Source organism: Staurois parvus, unplaced genomic scaffold, assembly GCF_062004578.1.
Source record: "Staurois parvus isolate SC_StPar_1 unplaced genomic scaffold, SC_StPar_1.0 ptg000289l, whole genome shotgun sequence".
Lineage (NCBI taxonomy): Eukaryota > Metazoa > Chordata > Amphibia > Anura > Ranidae > Staurois > Staurois parvus.
The window spans coordinates 1,025,513-1,046,999 of NW_028318085.1; the positions used below are offsets into that span (position 1 = coordinate 1,025,513).

Consider the following 21,487-nt stretch of genomic DNA (forward strand, 5'->3'; position numbering starts at 1 on the left):
GTTGCAATCTTTGATGAATTTTTTTTTTTCTTTTCTCCATGTCCAGGAAGATTAGCTACCGTGCCATGGGCTCTAAACTTCTTGACAACATTGCGAACAGTAGACACCGGAACATTAAGATCTCTGGAAATGGACTTGTAACTTTGAGATTGTCCATGCTTTTCCACAATTTTTGTTTTTAAAACCTCACACAATTATTTGCTGCCCTTTCTCTATGTGGCACACAGAGACACATGGCAGAAAGGTTGAGTCAATTTTTCACCATTTTAACTGGTTGTCGGTGTGATTTCTATATTGTCAGCACCTGATAATTGATATAGGAGAGTTTAAATACAAAATACAGGATCATCAAAAACTTGGAATGCAATTATTTTTTACAATTTTGAGAAGGTGCCAATGATTTTGTCCAGACCATTTTTGCGGTTTTGTGTGGAATGTGTTAGATTTTGCTTTTTGTTTCTCCACTTTGTGTCATACCAATACAAAACAAAATAAATAAACATTTGTAATTGCAACAATTTTCTGGGCGAAGAGGTGCATTATCTGACAGAAAAGGGTGCCAATACTTTTGGCCATGACGGTACATAGGGTGGGTGGAGCAGAGCTAACAACACTGTTTGGGATTTCACCGCAGCAGCAGAACTGAGTTTTTAGCTCAGTGGACTTCTGGCAGATCAACAGGTATTTTTCTTGTACCTACAATCTTTTTAAAGTGATAAAGCATAGGAAAATGTGCATGCAATGCAGAGATGTACTGAATGTTTATTTTGCCCAGATATACACCCTCAAGTTAAAAAGGAACTATAACAAAAACTTACGCTGGATGACAAACAGAACGGCTTTGAAAGTGCCTTAATTACATACCTTCCTGGTAGTTTTATATTACTATAGTGCAGTTTTTAGGGTGGCCAAAGACTAGAAAATTACTCACCAAGAATGATGGGAAAAGTGTTTGCAGTGCTCAAATCTAACATCACTTGTTTTACCTTGTTATGGTACTTCTTTGTCCCATCTTTCTGTACTAACCAAATTAAAACAAAAAATCATAGCACCCATAACCAACTTTTTTATTAGCTTGGCACCCTTCTAAATATATAAAGATCAACATTGGATGAAAAGCAAACTAACCAGAAATGTCTTAAAGCATATACAAACCAACAGTTCAGTCATTTGAAGAAAAAAAAAAAAGAAAAAAAGAAAAAAAAAAAAAAACAAAAACACCTTCATCTTGCTTTTTTAGACTCCAAAATGGGAGATTTCCCGTCAGCAGCGCGTGCCTCCAGACTATATATGGAGGTATTGCTTACTTACAGTACATCTAGTGTCCTGTGTATTCTTGCACAGAACCCATCATGGCACCATCAGTTGGCTTTCTTACAGCTGTGACAGATGGATAGAACTGGGAATTTTAGTGAGGATTTCCCAAAACTGAAGGCTGAAAGGTAGTAAAAAAGGAAGCCAGGACATAAGTTGACTTAACAGCAGCCATGCAAAAAGAAAAGCTTAATCTGTCACTTAGGGCCCTGAAGTCATTACTCAACACTAGGGTCTGCATTTTAAACCCTGTTTATAAAAACACAGCAGCAGTGTTTTACAGAGTAACGTATATAACTGAAGTTGACTTTATATCAGCCTCTATATGACAAGGGTCCAGGAACATGCTGATAGGAGAGAAAAAAAAAGAAAAGCAGAAAGCTGACCTAAGCATTCTACTGCTGCTCTTTTACCATCCAATCAGCAAGCTGGGAGATGAAAAGGGCACCAGTGTATCCCTTCTATACATCTAACCAAGTGGTGTCATCTAGCTGCCTTTACTGTGTAAGGGCTTGCATCAACAGATTTTGGGATTGTGTCGATGGCATCAGTTTGCAACAGTCCTGAGATCGTTCAAAATTAATAACAGTGTCTAAATGGTTAGCACTTCTGCCTGGCAGCACTTGGGTCATTGGTTCGAATCCCAACCACGGCACCACCTGCCTGGAGTTTGCATGTTCTCCCTGTGCCTGCACGGGTTTTCTCCAGGTACTCCGGTTTCTCCAAAGACATACTGGTTGGTTAACTGGATCCTGGTTAAATTGGCTCTAGTATATGAATGTAAGTTAGGGACCTTAGATTGTACGCCCCTTGAGGGTTAGAGGCTGATGTGAATGTACAATATATGTGTAGAGCTCTGCATAAATTGATGGCGCTATATAAGTACCTGTAATAAATAAGTAAATTGAAAACTGCTTTTGACGTCCTCCTGACCTGCAGGTTTTGCATTCCCTTAGACTTGTATAAGAATGCAAAAACTAATTGAAGCAAACAAAACCATCCGACACAGGCTGTAAATCTCAGAACTAGATGAACAGAAATACAAATCTTTTGTCAGGTAAATGGCCACCTTATAAGTATTCCATTTGTGCATTTAGTTATTGGTTTATATTTGGGTGGAGTGACATACTGGGCTTTTTAACAAAGCACTACACTGTCTTATGTCAAGTGCTGACATCCTCTGTAAAACTATAAATCCATATAGTTCACATGAGCTTAGCAGAGAGAGAGAGTAACCTGGCCTGACTTATTGAGCAGTGCATTGGTTATGAATAGGTATGAACTGCAGGAGTTCAAATTACATGAGCTTTTCTGGATAATCACAGAATAGTAGTGAAGCAAACATGCCGCCAGCAGCCTTAGCATCTTACCCGCTAGTTGCAAGCGGTACAATTTTTTCTGACTATTAAATATAAAAAAAAAAAAAAGTAAAAGTAAAATTTGATGCTACAGTCTTAGCAAACATATACACAAATGCTATTTGTGCGCTTAAAAGTTAGAGCTTCATGTTATTAGGGTACGCAGGGAAAAGGGTATTTAGCTTTGAGGTGCTGCATGATCAATTTTTAAAATATTACCAGATTAAAAAAATATTTTAGGATTGCAGCAGGGCAGCTCCATCCCTTGGCTGCCAGACAGGAGCACCGACATAAATAAAGTGCTCCTCTGTGGCAGCCAAGGGCTTCAGAACTGCCTTCTGCAGTGGAAATCCGGGTCACAAGGCTCTACACATTAGGGCCAATGTGATCATATTAACAGCATCTGAGAAGATACTGTGTGTGTCCACAAAAATGAGTTGACCAGTTGTTCGAAATCTCATGCCAAAGACCATTTGTTTCAGAGTGTTTTCTACCTTACAAATGTGAGGTTTTCAGTGCAATAAAATGGAAACGGATTGCAAAGTTACAACCTTCGGTAGGAAATTACAAAAGTTAAAAACTGAAGCTTTTAAATATTTCTAATGCCAAGTCAGGAAAAGTCAACTGGAGTACAATCGAATGGCATTGCTGAATAAATCGTATTATAAAATTAAAGCTATTGCTTTGACACTTTTTTGGACATGGCACAAAACCCACCTCCAGCAAATTCTTAACATCCCCTGCCATGCTTCTCCTTTAACCCTTTCATGGGTCCTGGCATTAGGAAGAATAACATTCTAAATGCGATCATATGACACTTCAGTCAGGAAGTGTCCATGTCACTGCCTGTGTGATGTAGACCCTTTCAACTGGCTGCCAAGCGGGGCCCCCCTAGGATCCAGAAGAGGAATGACATCAGTACAAGGGGCCCAAGCAGGTATGGGCACTTCCGCAGCACTGGATTAGTGGTCCCCCACACATGGAAGGGCCACCAGAGAAGTGACTGGGCAGTGGACTTAGGAGAGTATATCTTGCATCACAAGGCAAGGTGAAAAAATGTTCGGGATGGGTTAGAGGGGGGTGGGCAGAAGAAGTGTTATTATTTGCCAAAGATAGGCTTTAAATACTCTAGCCCCACTCAGGTTTAATGCACCATTCACTGCATTAAAACAACATAGGAAAAATCAAAGAGAAATTAATGTGTCCGTTTGTATCATGCTGCACTGAAAATTTACAAAATAGAGTCAATGTGTACAGGGCAATACATACTGTATCTGTTGACGTTTAGAGAAAATTTTTAACAAATACTGTACATTGGTCCAGCACTATCATCGCCTGGGCCAGTTCTTCGCCTGGGCCAGTATGGATGTGGGAAGCTGGCTGTGACGTCCTGGTGCTCCACAGCCACATTCCCACTGCACATGTGTGAACAACACTGAACTCAATTGACCTAAAGCTTTCTGCGACCTGTGATGTGACCCAGGATGTTGTTGTGGGCAGGAGAGGTCGAACTTCTGCTTGGCTCGCACAGGCGATCCAAGTGAAAGTGGAGCAGATACCTGTGAGAAATGGGTACCCACTTCAAGAAAAAAAACGAAACCTCCAAATGTGGGTGTATGGTGATGGGGGGGGGGGGGCAGTGGAACCTACCTTTTTAGGTGGCATTCCACTTTAAAGTGGTTGTAAAAGCATATCCCTCTATAGTGTGTACTTGTCTCAATCCAAAGCACCAAGTGTCATTTCTGTCTGCTGCCTTGTTCTTCTGCTATCAGCATGAATCACTTCTGACAAGTTTTCCTGACATCAAGAGAAAAATAGTGATGGGGGAGGGACCTACAACTGATTGATTGACAGCCTCAGCTCTGTTCCTGTGAGCTGTGTAGAGGGGGTGTGTCTCTTCCCTCCAATCAGTTCTCAAAGCTCTCCTCACTGAGCTCTGCAGAGTGTACATTTTACCTTTTTTCTGAATTCTCAGACAAGCCGTATGCATTCGGCACATTGAACTGTTGTAGAGAAGAGATGACTGCAGATAAACAGGTGCAACTTATGTTAGTCACTTCACTGGGTATATGTAAAGGTTCACAACCACTTTGAAGTGAAGATGCGCTTTGAACATGCAGTGCGTACAGATACTGACATGTAGGCTAGGTTCACACTGCTGCAATGTGATTTTGATCAGACTTTTCATGTGATTATGTAGTGCTACTTGGATGCAACTTTGATAAGGTTTGTATATTCCATGGGACCAAAATTGCACCAAAAGTAGCACTAGACCCTTTTCCAAAATTGTTCTGTGCATAGTCGCACTGATGTGAACAGGCACCACTGAAAACCATGTTTCCCTACTCATGCAATTCTGAAGTCGCATCTGAAATCACGCTAGGGCCTTAGAGACTTGGTAATAATTTATGGTTTAAGGCTGTAATGCGTGAATAGGTAGCATCTTGATTAACTCATTTGCACAAACAGACAGTGGAAAAACTGCACCTCGTGTGACTAGTCCATATTTTTCACCACCACTTTGACAGTAGTGTAGATGTGGGCAAGACGTGGATTATAGAAACATATACAACACTATAGAAATAAAAGAGCTGCTGGGAGCACAGCTCAGAAGAAGTAAACAACTCTATAAAAGGACAGATCCCTGCTCGGTATTCCAGTGACAACTCTGGCTGTTCACACTCTATTATTCTTAAAAAAAAAAGCTGAAGATGTTAGGCCTCATGTATCCAAAGTGGCCAAACAGAAAGTGTGTTGCCCACAGCAACCGGATGGCAGCTCTGTCCCAGTTAAAAATGAGAATCTGTGTGGTTGTTCTAAGCACAGAATCCGTTTCCTTTTTAAACCCGGAGGAATAGGTTTGGGTATGATAATCGTGTTTATAGTGTTTTGAAACTACAGATGGAAAACTGGCCAACCCAAATGAATGGTTCTGTCTCATTGCTCCTGTGATGTTTTCTATGCTGCACAATAACCAGACAGACTAGCAACAATGGATACTGCAGTTGTGATTAAAGCGGAACTTCAGTCGTTTTTGCATGTTCACCCTACTCCAACCAATTTTTTTTTTTTTTAATTTACCTTTTTTTCATAGAAACAGCTCAGCCCCGCCCCTCAATGCACGTCATACGCCTAGACGAATGACGTGCACAGTGCTCGTTGGGCCTCCTGGGATATTTACATCACATATCCCAGGAGGCCTTTAGGGCTCGTTCACACTTGGCTGTTTTACCAACGCTTGCCAAACACCCCTATAGCGTTTGGCAAGCGTTGGTCCAGCGTTTGCAGAGCGTTTCTTAACGCTCGGCCAACGCCGCATGCGCGGTTTAGCAGAGGTTGCTAGGCGTTTGCCGAGCGTTAACGCCCCACAAACGCCTATAATGCAGTCTGAGTGGTGTTACCGCTTTGCAAACGACCCGCAACCGCATCGCGGCCGGGCGTTTGCGGAGCAGCACCATAAACGTGAATAGGAGGCTTCAAAGCTTCCTGACTCGACCAGAGGCGTCCGTTTTGCCGCGGCGCAAACGCTCCCGTTAGAACAGCACCATGTAGAATTGGCAGAGGCGTTTGGGAAACGGTAAAAACGCTTCCCAAACGCCTCTCTGCCGCCTGCACACAACGCTAGTGTGAATGTAGCCTTAGTCACTCATTTGCTAGGCTGGAAGTGGGCAGACCTAGCAGAACGTCATCACGTGGCCCCGCCAGCTGAACTCAGAAGAGTTGGTGGGCATCGCAATGACGTCAAAAGCAAGTTGGTGGCACAGGACCCAGCGGTGTCTGTTGACAGAAAGAGGTCAGCGGGACAACGCTGGATCTGGTGGCTGGGTGAGTATCTGAACTTTGTTTAGACAATCACAAGGTAAGCAGGAGCAGAAAAAAAAAAAAAATGTGGTCGGGGTAAGCTGAAGGCCCACTTTAAGAAATCAGATTGAAAGGACTTCAGGAGCAAGGGTACTTAAAGCTCACCACAATCTGATTGTACAATCTTCTTTAGATCTACCAACAACTATGTAGTGCAAGGGCCAGTCTGAATGTATACAGATTGACTGGGTAGATTACATAGGTCCCCATATTACATAATTCTGGTAAATCTAAAGCTGATTGCACAAAGGTTGCATGGTCAGATTGTAATGTGTATAGTGATCCCTAAGCAGTATAGGCGCAAAAAGAAGGGATGTTAACATGGATGCACCCATCCAAAGTGGGCTTTTAGGTCACGTATATATCCTCTTATTATTATTATTATTATTATTGAGGATTTATTTAGTGCCAACAGTTTGCTTAGCACTTTACAATCTAAAAATAGTTTTACAGTTCAGCTGCAGAAGCTAGTCTATATCCTAATACTGTACTGTTACAAACCAGCTGAAAGCAGGCTTGAAGTAGGAGTGCCTCTGAGGTGGTCTGTTCAAAAAACCCATCACCAGTGACTAGTAGTCAAAAAAGCAAGCAGGGGCAGGGCAGTGGCTCAGTGCCGGCAGAATGTCAGGCTGTGAATATTGTCAGTACCTGCTTTATTTTATACTGATACAGCATACTAAAGGTGGGAAAAGCAAAAGACTAGCACACTACTTATAGAGGGCTTTTGGCAAGCAAGACCATTCCTGTGTATGTTTAGCCATGTATTTAAGCTACGCGTGTTGTCCTTCAACATGGAATGGAAAATACATAAACGTCAGACACTAAAAGGTCACTTCCTTTCTACTTGTTTACATAATGCATGTTTCAGAACATACAAAATGCAGTTCAGCTTTAAGACATTTCTAACAGGTTCACGTGGACATTCTAAGCATGCTAGCATTGGGGGGGGGGGAAAAACAACAGCGCAGGCAATGTTTACCTGGCGGAGTTTCGGTCACAGTGCGCTCCTGACACACGACAGTGCTGCTTTCGGACTCTTGGTTTAATACTTTAGTGGCTAAACCCAGATTGGCTGCGATGCCAGGAATCTGCTGCCCACGCTTCACAAGAGACTTCTGGTCTTGGTGTCGGAATCGGGGTGGTACTTCACGGGGATGGTATCGAGACACCGGTTGTTGCTGCTGCTGTGGGCTGGGTGCTGTGGGCCGCTTGGCATTATTATTCTGAATGCTGGTTACGGTGGAAATGCCAATGTTCCCGTTGACAGGCTGAGGCTGGCTTAGTAGTTCATCTGGCACTGTGCGGTAAACAGAACGGAGTGGGAGTTAACAAACAAGGTCATGTGCGGAAAACAAAAGCGCTTACATTTAGTGAATTTAGCACCCTTAATATTTTCTTGCAGAAAACACATAGTAATGATCAGCTTCTGGTCACTCAATGTTGTACTTTCAGGGTAAACCAAGAAAATCATCTAAAACTGGATGAACATTGAAAACAGTGAAAACACCATCGCCAGATCCAATATTGTGATACAACACATACACAGCCCTGCAAATTACACATCAAACCGGAGTACCTCAGCCCTTTAATCAATGTGCTTGCAATGAAAAATGCCGAGAACAACAAATCAGATTCACTTCTGTAGTTAGAAAAAAAAAAAAAAAAGCCAGGATACGGAACACGCACACAGGTGCTCTCATAGCACACGGCTTGCTAAAGGGGTAGTGGACAGTGTGTGCTGGGGACTACGCCTGACTTGGGGTTCAAAGTCGCATGAGAAGTCACCCCCTCATGTTTCCCAATGGATACTATTCATAACTGTGTGACTTCAAAGTAGTTTCCCCACTACTTTAGTCCACCTTTCATGCGACTTGAGGGCCACAAACGTCAAAGTAAACCCACCAAAGCCGCATGCGACTTGCATATGACTTTGTACAGCAGAAACAATTATCCTTGGTTAAATCCAAAGCCGCACTTAACCAATGTCGCGTCAAAGTCACACTGTAATGTCACAATGAAAATCGCAGGATTTTTGAAGTCGCACAAGTGAATAGACCATTAAATATCTAAAGAGACTTGCAGCACTGCTAGGAATCCTAGGAATAAGCCCGCTGGTATGCAGATTATGGGAGCCGGCGTCCTTTCATTGATTCAGATCAGAGTAAAAGATACAAACGCTCCATCAACATCGAAAATCAGCTGATTATTTCAGGTACTTATATTGTGCTGTCAATTTACGCAGCACTTTACATATATATTGTACATTCACATCAGTCCCTAACCCTCAAGGGGTGTACAATCTAAGGTCCCTAACTTACATTCATACATACACATACTAGGGACAATTTAGACAGGAGCCAATTAACCTACCAGCATGTCTTTGGAGTGTAGGAGGAAACCGGAGTACCCGGAGGAAACCCACACAGGCACAGGGAGAACATGCAAACTCCAGGCAGGAGGTGCCGTGGCTGGGATTCGAACCAACGACCAGCGTACTGCCAGGCGGAAGGGCTAACCATTTAGCCACTGTGCTGCCCATTCTTAGGTCCAATATTCGTACGAAAATCGTTCGGACTTCGAACCATGTATGGCCTGCATTAGTTTTAGTATGTCAGTGCCTCCAGAAATTTCTAGTACGGTTGCCACTTACTGCTAGTGAACAGCAGTGCACATAACACCTGACAATCCCCACAACATAGTGCCTTAGGTCTCAACAAGTTCACAGCCACATGAAGAGGTGAGGCACAGCTATGTAAACAGCAACCATGTTATTTGCATAGGCACCTAGGAAGAGCTTTCACAGATCATCCAACTAAAGGCTGCCATACACAGCCCAAATTCAGCTGGCAGGATAGAGATTGATGTCCATCCACGCTGTTTAGTAACGATTGAGAAATCTGTTCTACAGAAATCTATGCAGGTATGGCCAAGCTTTAGGGTGCTGAGAGCCTATGCTTCCAGCTTGTACAGGACTCTTTAAAACTACAACCCACCAGACTGATTTTATGAGCGACACAGCATCCTGATTACCTCTGCATAGACATCTGCCCACTCACATGCAGGAAAAATGTAAACACAACTTTAATGCTTCTTCCTCATATCAAATCCCAGTGTTGATGTAGCTAGTATTCAGCTGTACACTGAATCATGTAACGTTTGGTTTTCATTATCAGGCTTCAAGTGTGTTTATATCTATACATTGAATCAGTGCTGCAAAGTCTTCTTTAACCACTTCCCGTCCGGCCCATGTACACAAACGGTTGGATGGGAGCAGTGCAGGAGCGGCTGGCCGTTTATAAATGTCCTCCCGCATCCATTGCCTGTGCACGGTCCCTGGGAACACGTGGCACCACGATTCGGTGCAACACCAAACGCTGTACGGGACCCTCTGTGTGAGGTCCCGATTCATGTGATCACTGATTGGCTAATCAGTGATCACATGAATAGTAGCAAACAAGATGTCACTTCCTGACATCATTGCTTACTACTTGTGAAATCTGTGAATGATCACAGAGGTCACATGGTACAGGGCTATTCACAACAGCCTTGTACCATGTGACAAGCTATGACCAAATCACAGCTCTCATAGTATTTCTCAATGGCTGCAAGAATGCAGCCAGAGAGAAGGAGAAATTATTGCTTTTACAAACTTTATGGGTGTAAAAGCAATCTGTAAAAAAAAAAAAAAAAAAAAAAAAAGAAAGAAAAACTTCGTCACCCCCCACAAGTAGTACAGTGTCACTATAGTGACACTGTACTGCTAGGGTGACGGTTGAAAAAAAAAATATATATAAAAAAATAGAATAAAATGTAAAAATTATTTTTTTTAACTATTGTTGGTTATAAACTAATGTGGGCTATTTTTTGTTTTAATAAAAAGATAGATGAATACATTTTGGCCAAGATTCATGAAAAAAAGTTATTTGAAAAATTTTATAAGAAAAACACTTTTTTTCAAAATGTTTGGACTTTTCACATATATATATATCAATCAAAATTATAAAAATCCCAGTGGTGAATAAATACCAATAAAATAAAGTTTTATCTGTCTCAAAAAAATGCTAAAAAAGTCCCATGGGTACAGTGTTGCATGACCGCGCAATTGTCATTCAAAATGTGATGGGCGCTGAAAGCTGAAAATTGACCTGGACAGGAAGGGGATGAAAGTGTCCGGACTTGAAGTGGTTAAAGCAAAACCCCAGAACTGTGGTACTTGCATCACTGCAAAAATGTGCATAGTAAATAAAAGATATAAGGTGGAAAAAACTTGTTAACATTAACCGTTTATAAGAAAACATGTTTCATGAAAAATGTAAATGCAGCTAGACTGAACACACCCAGATGCTGCTGAATATCCAGAGAGAATCCAGCCATAGAAGTGCTTTGCATGCTTCCACATGTGTTTGGAAATTAGCTCCAAACATCTGTATTTTGATGCCCTTGTGCATGAAGCCTATGGGCTGAGAAGCTGCAATACACATGTTTATGGGCAGCACAGTGGCTAATTGGTTAGCACTTCCGCCTGGCAGTACTAGGGTCGTTGGTTCGAATTCCTGCCTGGAGTTTGCATGTTCTCCCTGTGCCTGCGTGGGTTTCCTCTGGGTACTCTGGTTAACTCCCACACTCCAAAGACATGCTGGTAGGTTAATTGTCTCCTGTCTTAATTGTCCCTAGTATGTGTATGTATGAATGTGAGAGTTAGGGACCTTAGATTGTACACCCCTTGAGGGTTAGGGACTGATGTGAATGTAATATATATAGGTAAAGCGCTGTGTAAATTGACGGTGCTATACAAGTACCTGAAATAATAATAATAATATGTTACACCTTTATTCTTTGGTGCAGATATACTTTAACTGCTCAATTTTTAAAGCAGACAATCATTTCTGTAGTGGAAGAAAAAAAAAAAAAAAAAAAAAGTGCTATGCTGCTGGCCTGCTGCCCCCCTCCCTTTGACCATTTGCAGAACATCTTGTACTCTATGAATGGTTCAAGAATACAAAGCATTCTGTGAATGGCTAAGAAGTATCTTGTTTGGGATGGATGTAGATCTCCTATTTGCAGAAAAGCATAGCAAAAGCTGCATTATTCAGCATGAATAAAAAGTGTAAATTAAAAAGAAAAAAAAAAAGCCACAATCCCAAACGGGAGTCTGCAGTAATTGTATTTACTTTTGCACAGCAGAAACTACTAAGGGCTCATTGAGATGTGCGGCTGTCATTGCCTCTAAAAAAGCATTCCAAGTTGGATCCCTTTCCACAGGCATTTGACAAGCGGCTTGGAGGTGATAGGTCACCCCTTTGTTAACCATTGAAATCCTGGCCCAACCTCATGCATTACACACATTTGCGGCGCTTCCCCATCTGGCAGTGGTACTAGCTGCCAAAACGCGGCCTGTGGCAGCAATCTTGCTGTGCTGCACCATGACAGTGTGACGCTCCCGTCTGTCTCATGGAGGACCGAAAGCTGTTTGCCCGTACTTTTGCCTTGAACAAAAACGCCAAACCTCAGACAGGACCCTTCGTGTACAACTACCTGAAATCCAGAGCCAGAAGGCCCTGAAGCCACTAGCTCTGGTCACTGCTGTGTCACAGCAAGTCTATTTCACACATGACTGCAAACTTCAAAAATGAGATGTCAGAAGGGGAAGACAGATGACACATGGATACGTTCATCACATCCATAAAATACCACTGCAGACCACACCACGGGGAAAGTGTGGCCTTATTCAAAGGAAAACTTCAGCCCGGGATATCTACATACAAGTCACAGATGACAATGAGCCTATTTATGACAGTAAAGGATGCAAATTATTTTGTCGTATTCTCAATAGACAGATAAATATCGAATTCGGATAAACTTAATTTACTAAGCAGGTGCAGGAAATTGACTTTTTTAAAGTGGAACTTCACCCAAAAGGGGAAGTTTCGCTTGATTGTCTCTCCCCCCCCCCCCCCCTTACACACACACACACACTTTTTGTAGGGGAGGGGGGGGGGGGGAACGGGTACCTGGTTTTGACAGGTACCCGCTTCCTATTTCCGGTAAGATCAGCTTTGGCGATCTGAGCCAGAGATTCGAGCCCATACACCCCCCCCCAAAGACACTTCATAGGTCCCAGAAGACTGTAGGATCATTCACCAAGCGCAGCGCGCTGGTAGGAAACCGGCTGTAGAGCCACAAGGCTTCACTTCCAGTTTCCCTTACTGAAGATGCCGGCACCTGCACCCAAAGCTGACTGAAGAATCAGTTTGGGCGAGGACATCGCTAGATCCCCTGGACAAGTGAGTGCAGTTACAGTGAAGGAAATAAGTATTTGATCCCCTGCTGATTTTGAAGGTTTGCCCACTCACAAAGAAATGATCAGTCTAAAAATCGAATGGTAGGTGTATTGTAACACAGAGTTTCTTCTATTTACGAATGATTGCACCAACTGTTGTCACCTTCTCACCAAGCTGCTTGGCGATAGTTTGGTAGCCCAGTCCAGCCTTGTGTAAGTCTACAATCTTGTCCCTGACATCCTTGGACAGCTCTTTGGTCTTTGCCATGGTGGAGAGTTTGGAATCTGATTGTTTGATTGCTCCTGTGGACAGGTACCTTTTATACAGGTAACAAAATGAGATTAGCAGCACTCCCTTTAAGAGACTACTTCTAATCCCAGCTTGTTATCTGTATGAAAGACACCTGGTAGCCAGAAATCCTGGTGATTGAAACGGGATCAAATACTTATTTCTCTCATGAACATGCAGATCAGTGCATCATTTGTTAGACATGCATTTCTTTTGAATTTTTTGTTGCTATTCTGTCTCTCAGTGTTACAATACACCCACCATTCGATTTTTAGACTGATCATTTCTTTGTGAGTGGGCAAACATTCAACATCAGCAGGGAAGAAAATACTTCTTTCCTTCACTGTATATTCAAAGTCAGCAGCTACAGTACTTGTATCTGCTGACTTAATTTTTTGGGGGGAGCCTGGAGCTCCGCTTTAACTGCAGTCACTTACTGTGCATAAATACAATGGTGATTTTACTATTATATAGAAACGGTAACATTTTTAATGTTTTAGATAAACATGCAAAAGATCCGTTTAAGGGCTCATTCACAGGTGTGCTCAGCCCAGTACAGTGTGAAAAGATGCTTTTCTATTTTTCTGAACTAGCACCAAGCTGCATGCAGGTATCCCATATAAGTGAATGGATATGCATCGGCTATACAGACTAACCCACGCAGCTGAGTTTTACATGTATGCAGCGATAGTTCAGAAAAACAAACTAATGGCTCTCCATCCTGTACAGGGCTGAGCACCTGTGTGAATGACCCCTAAAACTGATGTAAAACCCAGCAGAAGGACATCTAGCTTTACTCAGGCAATTTATATAGAATAGGATTGTATACAGTATATATTTATTTATTTTTTTTTTTAATTTAAAACCTGGTTTTTACCTTTTTTTCATTCATTGTTACAGCTTAGTGCTGCAAATCTCCTGAAGCCTTTTTCAGTCACTTCCTGTACACATGCACTTCAGCAGTGGCTCCATGATATCGTTCAGGGTTGGCTTCTTGATGGCAACAAATGGCAGACCAGCAATAATAATACGTGGCCCTGTATAGTTTCTACCGAACATTTTAACAGGTAACAATGCAGGAGTGCAACTGGTGATATATGCAAAAGGAAGATGCTGAACAAAAGACTTTTACAGCAGGATCCCCAGATATTACATTATTGAAAGCTATGGTTTTGCAAAGACTGAACATGACTTTTGAAATTCAAGTATGTAAACCTCTTTGGTAAAGTTTGTAGCTACAGGGCTTGTACCAAAATGCATCTTCAATGACTGCCAGCCCCCCAATGTAAACAAAGAGCGGGTTCTTTTTGGTATGAATGATACCAACTGAAACCTGATTTCTTTGTTTTTGTAGTGATCTTTGAGAATGAACTTCAGTCTCTGTGTACTGGCTCCAATCCCCCCCTCATGATTTTGATCATGATCATAACTATACCAGTGTGCACAATAGTATAGTATCCCTTAAAAAAACCGCAGTGTTAGCAGGATCAGCCCCCAATTACTGCCGGCACTTGTGACATGTAAAATACATTTTGCCTAAACTTATAAAGAAATTTAAATTCTATTGGGTATGTTTTATAAGTGAAAGTAGAAAATATATTTTTACTAAATTTTCAGTTTTCTTTTTTTTATATAATAAAAAATAAAAATCCCAGTGGTGACCAAATATCACCAAAGGAAAGCTCTATTTGTGTGAGAAAAAAATGATATAAATTTCATTTGGGTACAGTGTTGCATGAGAAAGCAATTGCCAGTTAAAGTGGTACAGTGCTGAATAGCAAAAATAAATCCCCTGGTCATGAAGGGGGTAAAATCTTTCGGAGGTAAAGTGGTTAAACAAATAAATGTAATAAAAGGGACACTAATAACATTTCCTTTATTACAAAGTCCTTTATCTGCAATGCATTCATATTGTGACCATGCACTCTGTTATAGGAACATTACATTCAATCTATCCTCCATGTTTAAGAAAAACTGCTCCTTAGATACAGCAGGGTGAGTGCTGTCACTCTAGGACAGAAAATGGATTACTGGCAGGATCACCAGGTAAAAAGAAAGGAACACAAGCTTCTACTACAATATTGTAGATACACTTTAAGAAGAATCGATTAGACTAACGTTGGCCATAAAACAGTAGAATTTAGGTAACAATTTCTACAGGAAAATGCGTTTCTAATAGTTTTTCGGGTCAGACTGATGTTTATTTTCGACCACAGTGACAAGAAAATGTGCTGGATGCAAAATGTTGTTTGTCCAATAATTAAATTCCTAAGGGCTCATTCACATTGGACTTTAATTCTAACTTTTGCCAAACACTCCTATAGCGTTTGACAGTTGTTGACAGGCGTTTTAGAAGCGTTTTTAACGTTCCCCAAAAACCCATGCACGGTTTTGAGGCGGTTGATAAAGTGTTTGCCAAGCGTTAAAACCACACCACAAACGCCTATAATGAAGTTAAATGATATTAACACTCCGCAAACGCCTTGCAACTGCGTCGCAAACGCCTGCCAGGCGTTTGAGGAGCAACACCATAGACTTGAATGGGAGGCTTCAACTCCTGACTTGACATGAGGGGGTTTATTTACTAAAGCTGGAGAGTCCAAAATCAGACTCCCTTCTGCATAGAAACCAATCAGCTTCCAGGTTTCATTGCCAAAGCTTCATTGAACAAGCTGAGGTTAGAAGCTGATTGGTTTCTATGCAGAAGGGAGTCTGATTTTGGACTCTCCAGCTTTAGTAAATAAACCCAGAGGCGTCAGTTTTGCCTCGACGTGAAAGCTTCAGTGTGAACAGCACTGTGTGCTGCCATGTGCAGAATTTTCATAGGCGTTAGACAGACATTTGGGAAGCGTGAACGCTTCTCAGACGCCTGCTGACAAAGCTAGTGTGAACGTAGCCTAACAGTGTTAGAAATAGCTCATATTTGTAAAATGACATTCATTCCAAAACAGAAGGATAAAAGCAAACAACATTTTGAAATACTTTCAAACAACATTTGTGTAGTCAAGAAATGTACAAATCATTTTCCTACAAATGTTCTTAGGAGTATTCAAGTATTCATACGAACATTCATTAGAAAATCTACTAATGTATATTCAGCTTCATATTTACACACAACATAGGAGAAATAAAATGACCTTTATGGGCAGCACAGTGGCTAAATGGTTAGCACTTCCACCTGGCAGCACTTGGGTCGTTGGTTCGAATCCCAACCACAGCACCACCTGCCTGGAGTTTGCATGTTCTCCCTGTGCCTGCGTGGGTTTCCTCCGGGTACTCAGGTTTCCTCCCACACTCCAAAGACATGTTGGTAGGTTAACTGGCTCCTGTCTAAATTGGCCCTAATATGTGTATGAATGTAAGTTAGGAATAGGGGCGGACTGACAACTCATGGGGCCCCCGGGCAACAGGGGATCATGGGGCCCCTGTGTCCTTGCCCAATCTCCAAAAGCCTATGACAAAGGTACCAGGGGCATCTCACGGGGCCCCCTACTGACCCCGGGCCCTCGGGCAGTGCCCGAGTTTCCAAATGGTCAGTCTGCCCCTGGTTAGGGACCTTAATTTGTACGCCCCTTGCGGGTTAGAGACTGATGTGAATGTACAATATATATGTGTAAAGTGCTGCGTAAATTGATGGCGCTATACAAGTACCTGAAATAAATAATAAATAAAAACAACCCTTTAAAAAAAAAAAAAAAACCACAACACACACAAAACATAGGCAGACTGTTGAAATTTTAAGCCAAGACCCCTAAAGCTGCAAGCAGGACTCCCTAGAACTGTATGCATGACAGCTAGATACAAGTTTTGAGGTTGCTTTAAAAACAAACTTTGTGTTCAGCAAATGACCAGCTGCTAATCTAAGACACATCAGAGTTTCCATTTTGAGGCAATAATGAGTCACTAGGCAAGCATGTACAGTTGTCTTACAAATAATAGCAGCGAGTTTAAAAAGGTGCGTAAAGCTCAAAATCCTTCTAATGGCTTTTATGTCCATACACACAAGTGCACTGGGAACACTGCACAGTCCATTCCAAATCAAAACAAAGAAAAACGATTAAAGTTTGTTAATACTTTACAGAAAGAAAAAGGAATATTAGGTTTTCAAAAAAATAGTGTCTGCATTTCTGTTTACAAACTCAAACATGTCAGGCTCCATGCACACTGGCATTGAGAACGCTGGTAAACGTCAGCTGTGTAAAGTCACGTTAAAAACGTGAGTTTTTCAGCTTTTTTTTTTTAAGCGTTTTTGCATTAGCGTTTATCTGTGTTTTTCCGCGTTCGCATCTTTTTACAAGAAAAACATTTTTTGGGTCAAAAAAAGGTCCAAAAACGCCGGTTTGCGGAGTTTTACAATGTTTTTCAGCGGTCGAGCGTTTTTACAGCTAAAAAGCTCCTCTAGAAACCCACTAGTCCTGGGTATTTTTTCCAGTCAAAAAACATCCCTGCCAAAAAAAATACTGATTACAGTCTATGTGTGCACATGGACACATAGAATAACATGCTGGGGAGTTTAATGCCTGTAGAAAAATACTGTAAAAAAGCCAAAAACAGCCGCTGTAAAAATGTCCCGTGTGCATAAGGACTTACTGTATAAACTGAAAAATGCTTGAAGATTTAACTTTCCTATGAATCACTGAATATTTAGTTGTGTAAGCACGGTTTCTGAGAACTACTTCACATCTGTGTTGCATGGAGTCAACCAACATCCGGCACCTATGAACAGGTATTCCAGATCAGGATGATTGGACTACTGCATTTCTTGGTTTTACCTCGGAAACAGCATTTTTAATGTCACCTCACATGTTTTCGATTGGAGTGAGGTTGGTGCTCCATTTCTCTTTAGACCAGTCAATGGAGTTCTTTGGTAAATTGTAACCTCTTCAGCACATCGTTTTTTACAACAATGGGACATTGCGAGGCGATATCTTGGCTTCCCATAAGCATCTTCTAACTGTTACAGTACTCACAGATAGACTTTCTTTGATCACCCTGGAGCTGATCGTTGGCTGAGTCTTTGCCATTTTGGCTATTCTTCGATCCATTTCTAATGGTTTTCTTCAATGTCTTTCAGGTTTTGGTTGCCATTTTAAAAAAACATTTGAGATCATTTTAGCTGAGCAGCCTATCATTTTCTGCACTTCATTATGTTTTGCCCTCTCCAATCAACTTTTTAATCAAAGTACGCTGTTCTTCTGAATGTCTGGAAGGACCCATTTTACTCAGATTTTCATAGAGAAATGCACTATACTCAGCATGTACAGCATTTGTTGCCTTCGTCCTTAAATAATTGCCACCTGTTTTTCACAGACTGAATGACCTCACTAATTGAACTCCACACTGCTATTATTTTGAACATGCCCCTTTCAATTAGTGATTCAATTACACAGAATCAGCAGCATGCATGTCATGACTGTTGGTTTTCTATTACTCTACTACACCTACTAGTAATTGATTTGCCATGTAGAAGTATAATTTATACAAAAAAAAAAAACAGTGATCTGGTTAATGATGTTGGACTGCTATTATTCTGAACACAACTGTACACCGCAAGCTCATCCAGGAGACTAGAGCAGCACTGCTGAATCCATTTATCTGTATGTAAACCCTATTACCATGCAAAGCAAACAGGGACAGCTTCACTATTCACTGTGCAAACGTAAAGCCGCAGCACAAGTCAATCCAGCAGTTCCGCCTGTCTAATAGTAAATCCCTTCACAACGGCAGAAGCACAACAAATAGCCTATTCCCTGCGGTGATTCTCGTGTTACAGAACACCGGTGGCGCTTTACTTTACATCAATAAGATGGAAAAGACAAGCATTTGTACAATGCTGCACACAAAATAACTGAGCTTTCTCCAATTAAATATAACCTAGTAATTCTTTCGGGAAAAAAAAAAATACTAGAAATGCTGCACTTCCTATACAGCAGAATAAAAACAACAGTGAATTGCAGCAACCGCCCACTAAAAGCAGTACACCCTGCTAGCAATCTGCTCGCCCTTGTACTGGTATTTTGTTTTTGCCAAGGCTTTTCATAGCAGGCTTACGTGCGTAGCATTCATGTTCGGATCCCGTCCAGAGGGCAGCGCAGACATGGTAAAACCTATAGGAAGAGGGAGGCAAGGACATACACGCACACGCACAGAGCCAGCTGTACAGCCACAAACCTGATGGAAATCCAAAAAGGAAGCCTCTGAGGCGCTAGTTACGCAGCAAGGATCCAAGGCAAGACGTTTCCAACTCCTGTTGCTCTCCCACTCAGCAGACTTCATGAGAAAATGGAGGAGAAGCATGGTGTCATTTTACTGCCGTGGAAGTCCTGTTTGCCAACTCCTCCTGATGGAGGGGCCCGTTTGGACAAGTGCTCCCTCCCTTCTAATAAATAATGGCAGCTGTCTTAACATTAAGGCCGCTGGACCCAAGGGAGAGGGGAATTTTTTTTTTTTTTTAAATATTAAAAAAAATAAAATAAAAAATAGCCAAAGCTAAAAAAAACAACAAACAGTTGAAATCAGAAATATACGGAGTGCGTTAAGCGGCAGATAAGGGCTTTGCAGTGCGCGGTCACTCTCTGCGTTGACAGTTTAGGAATGCTGAAGGGCACACGGAGGAAGTCTGGCTTTAAAAGCACACGTAATCCACAACGCTAGAAATTTCCCTGTGAAGGAAAAAAAAAAAAAGAAAAAAAAAATGGCCGTAGCTGCGAGTGCAGCTATCCGCTCTGGAAAATATCTTCAGTGTATGCCAACCTATTAACTCACTGAAGCTAGAACTGCAACTCCCGTCTACAGGCAGCCATTGTCAAGCTTGTCAAATGCCTGACTCTCTCTCTCCCTTCCCCGCAGACAACAGGGAGCAGTTAACTCTTCTGCAGCCAGAGCAAGCAGCAGGAGCCTTTCAGAGCCGTGCATGGCTGGTGATGTAACAAGCGAGACTGTTCAATCCTCCAGGACAGCCACAGCAGAGGAAGAGGACATTAGGAATCGGCTTCTAATTTAACAGTTTAAGTGCCTGTCTGTACTTTGTATGCACATATAGGGGTGGAAATTGTACAAGAAGTTATGAGCAACTATTTCTGCACACCAGAGTGGCCAGATGACTATATAATATGCAGCTTACAAACATTTACAGGGATTTTGTTATTCAAAAGGAGAACATTTACCTTTTGCATGTGAAACCGCTATAAAGGCATCTTTGCAGCTGTTTTTGTTTCTTTTTTAATACTGTGCCATGTATTGTCCCCCCCCCCCCATTGTACAGCGCTGAGCAAACCCTTTGGCGCTATATAAACTCGATGTAATAATAATAATAGCAAACGCTGGCTACATTTCAAGCAATTTTGCACAAGAGCTGTGTGCAGGAAAAGTGTATCCCAAAAAATTCAAATTCAGGTAAAAACGCAAGACTGCACAATCATATCCAACATAAACCGCAGTGAACAAATATCAAGGCAGATAATTACACAACACATCTAAACACTCAACAATTAACGTATTTATAATTACTATTGTCAGTATATTTTATGTATGTATAATATGCATTCTATAATATATATTTCTTATTCACACGGCTGTATGGATTTACACAGCATCTTGCTACTTGCACACAACACGGTCCAAATGCAGGCCGCCAACGCAGATTATTTTGTTTTGTTTTTACGCTGCTTAGCTCAACTGTCTGAACTGGATCACAGCTTTTATAAAACTATACACATCTGTACAAAGTGATGTCTGTGTCAATGAGCCCTAACAGGGAACACAAGTTCATCCTATATATGCAAACCTCAGGGACAAATCCTAGAAACCAATTCTACAAACCTCAGGGACAAATCCTAGGAACCAATTCTGCAATCCTAGGAACCAATTCTGCAAACCTCAGGGACAAATCCTAGGAACCAATTCTACAAACCTCAGGGACAAATCCTAGGAACCAATTCTGCAAACCTCATGGACAAATCCTAGGAACCAATTCTACAAACCTCAGGGACAAATCCTAGGAACCAATTCTGCAAACCTCATGGACAAATCCTAGGAACCAATTCTACAAACCTCATGGACAAATCCTAGGAACCAATTCTGCAAACCTCAGGGACAAATCCAAGGAACCATTTCTACAAACCTCAGGGACAAATCCTAGGAACCAATTCTACAAACCTCAGGGACAAATCCTAGGAACCAATTCTGCAAACCTCAGAAACAAATCCTAGGAACCAATTCTGCAAACCTCAGGGACAAATCCTAGGAACCAATTCTGCAAACCTCAGGGACAGATCCTAGGAACCAATTCTGCAAACCTCAGGAACAAATCCTAGGAACCAATTCTGCAAACCTCAGGGACAAATCCTAGGAACCAATTCTGCAAACCTCAGGGACAGATCCTAG

General features: G+C 41.7%; 1 protein-coding gene across 4 annotated transcripts in view; it reads right to left on the minus strand.

Moving 5' to 3' along the window:
* The window catches only part of TNRC6A (trinucleotide repeat containing adaptor 6A), a 147,987-nt gene that overhangs the window by 59,324 nt on the left and 67,176 nt on the right, over positions 1 to 21,487 (minus strand). For all 4 annotated transcript variants that reach the window (XM_089682420.1, XM_089682421.1, XM_089682423.1 and 1 more), the window contains one exon: positions 7,513 to 7,830. In XM_089682420.1, coding sequence (XP_089538546.1) covers positions 7,513 to 7,830 — 318 coding nt within the window. The remainder of the gene's footprint in view (positions 1 to 7,512; positions 7,831 to 21,487) is intronic.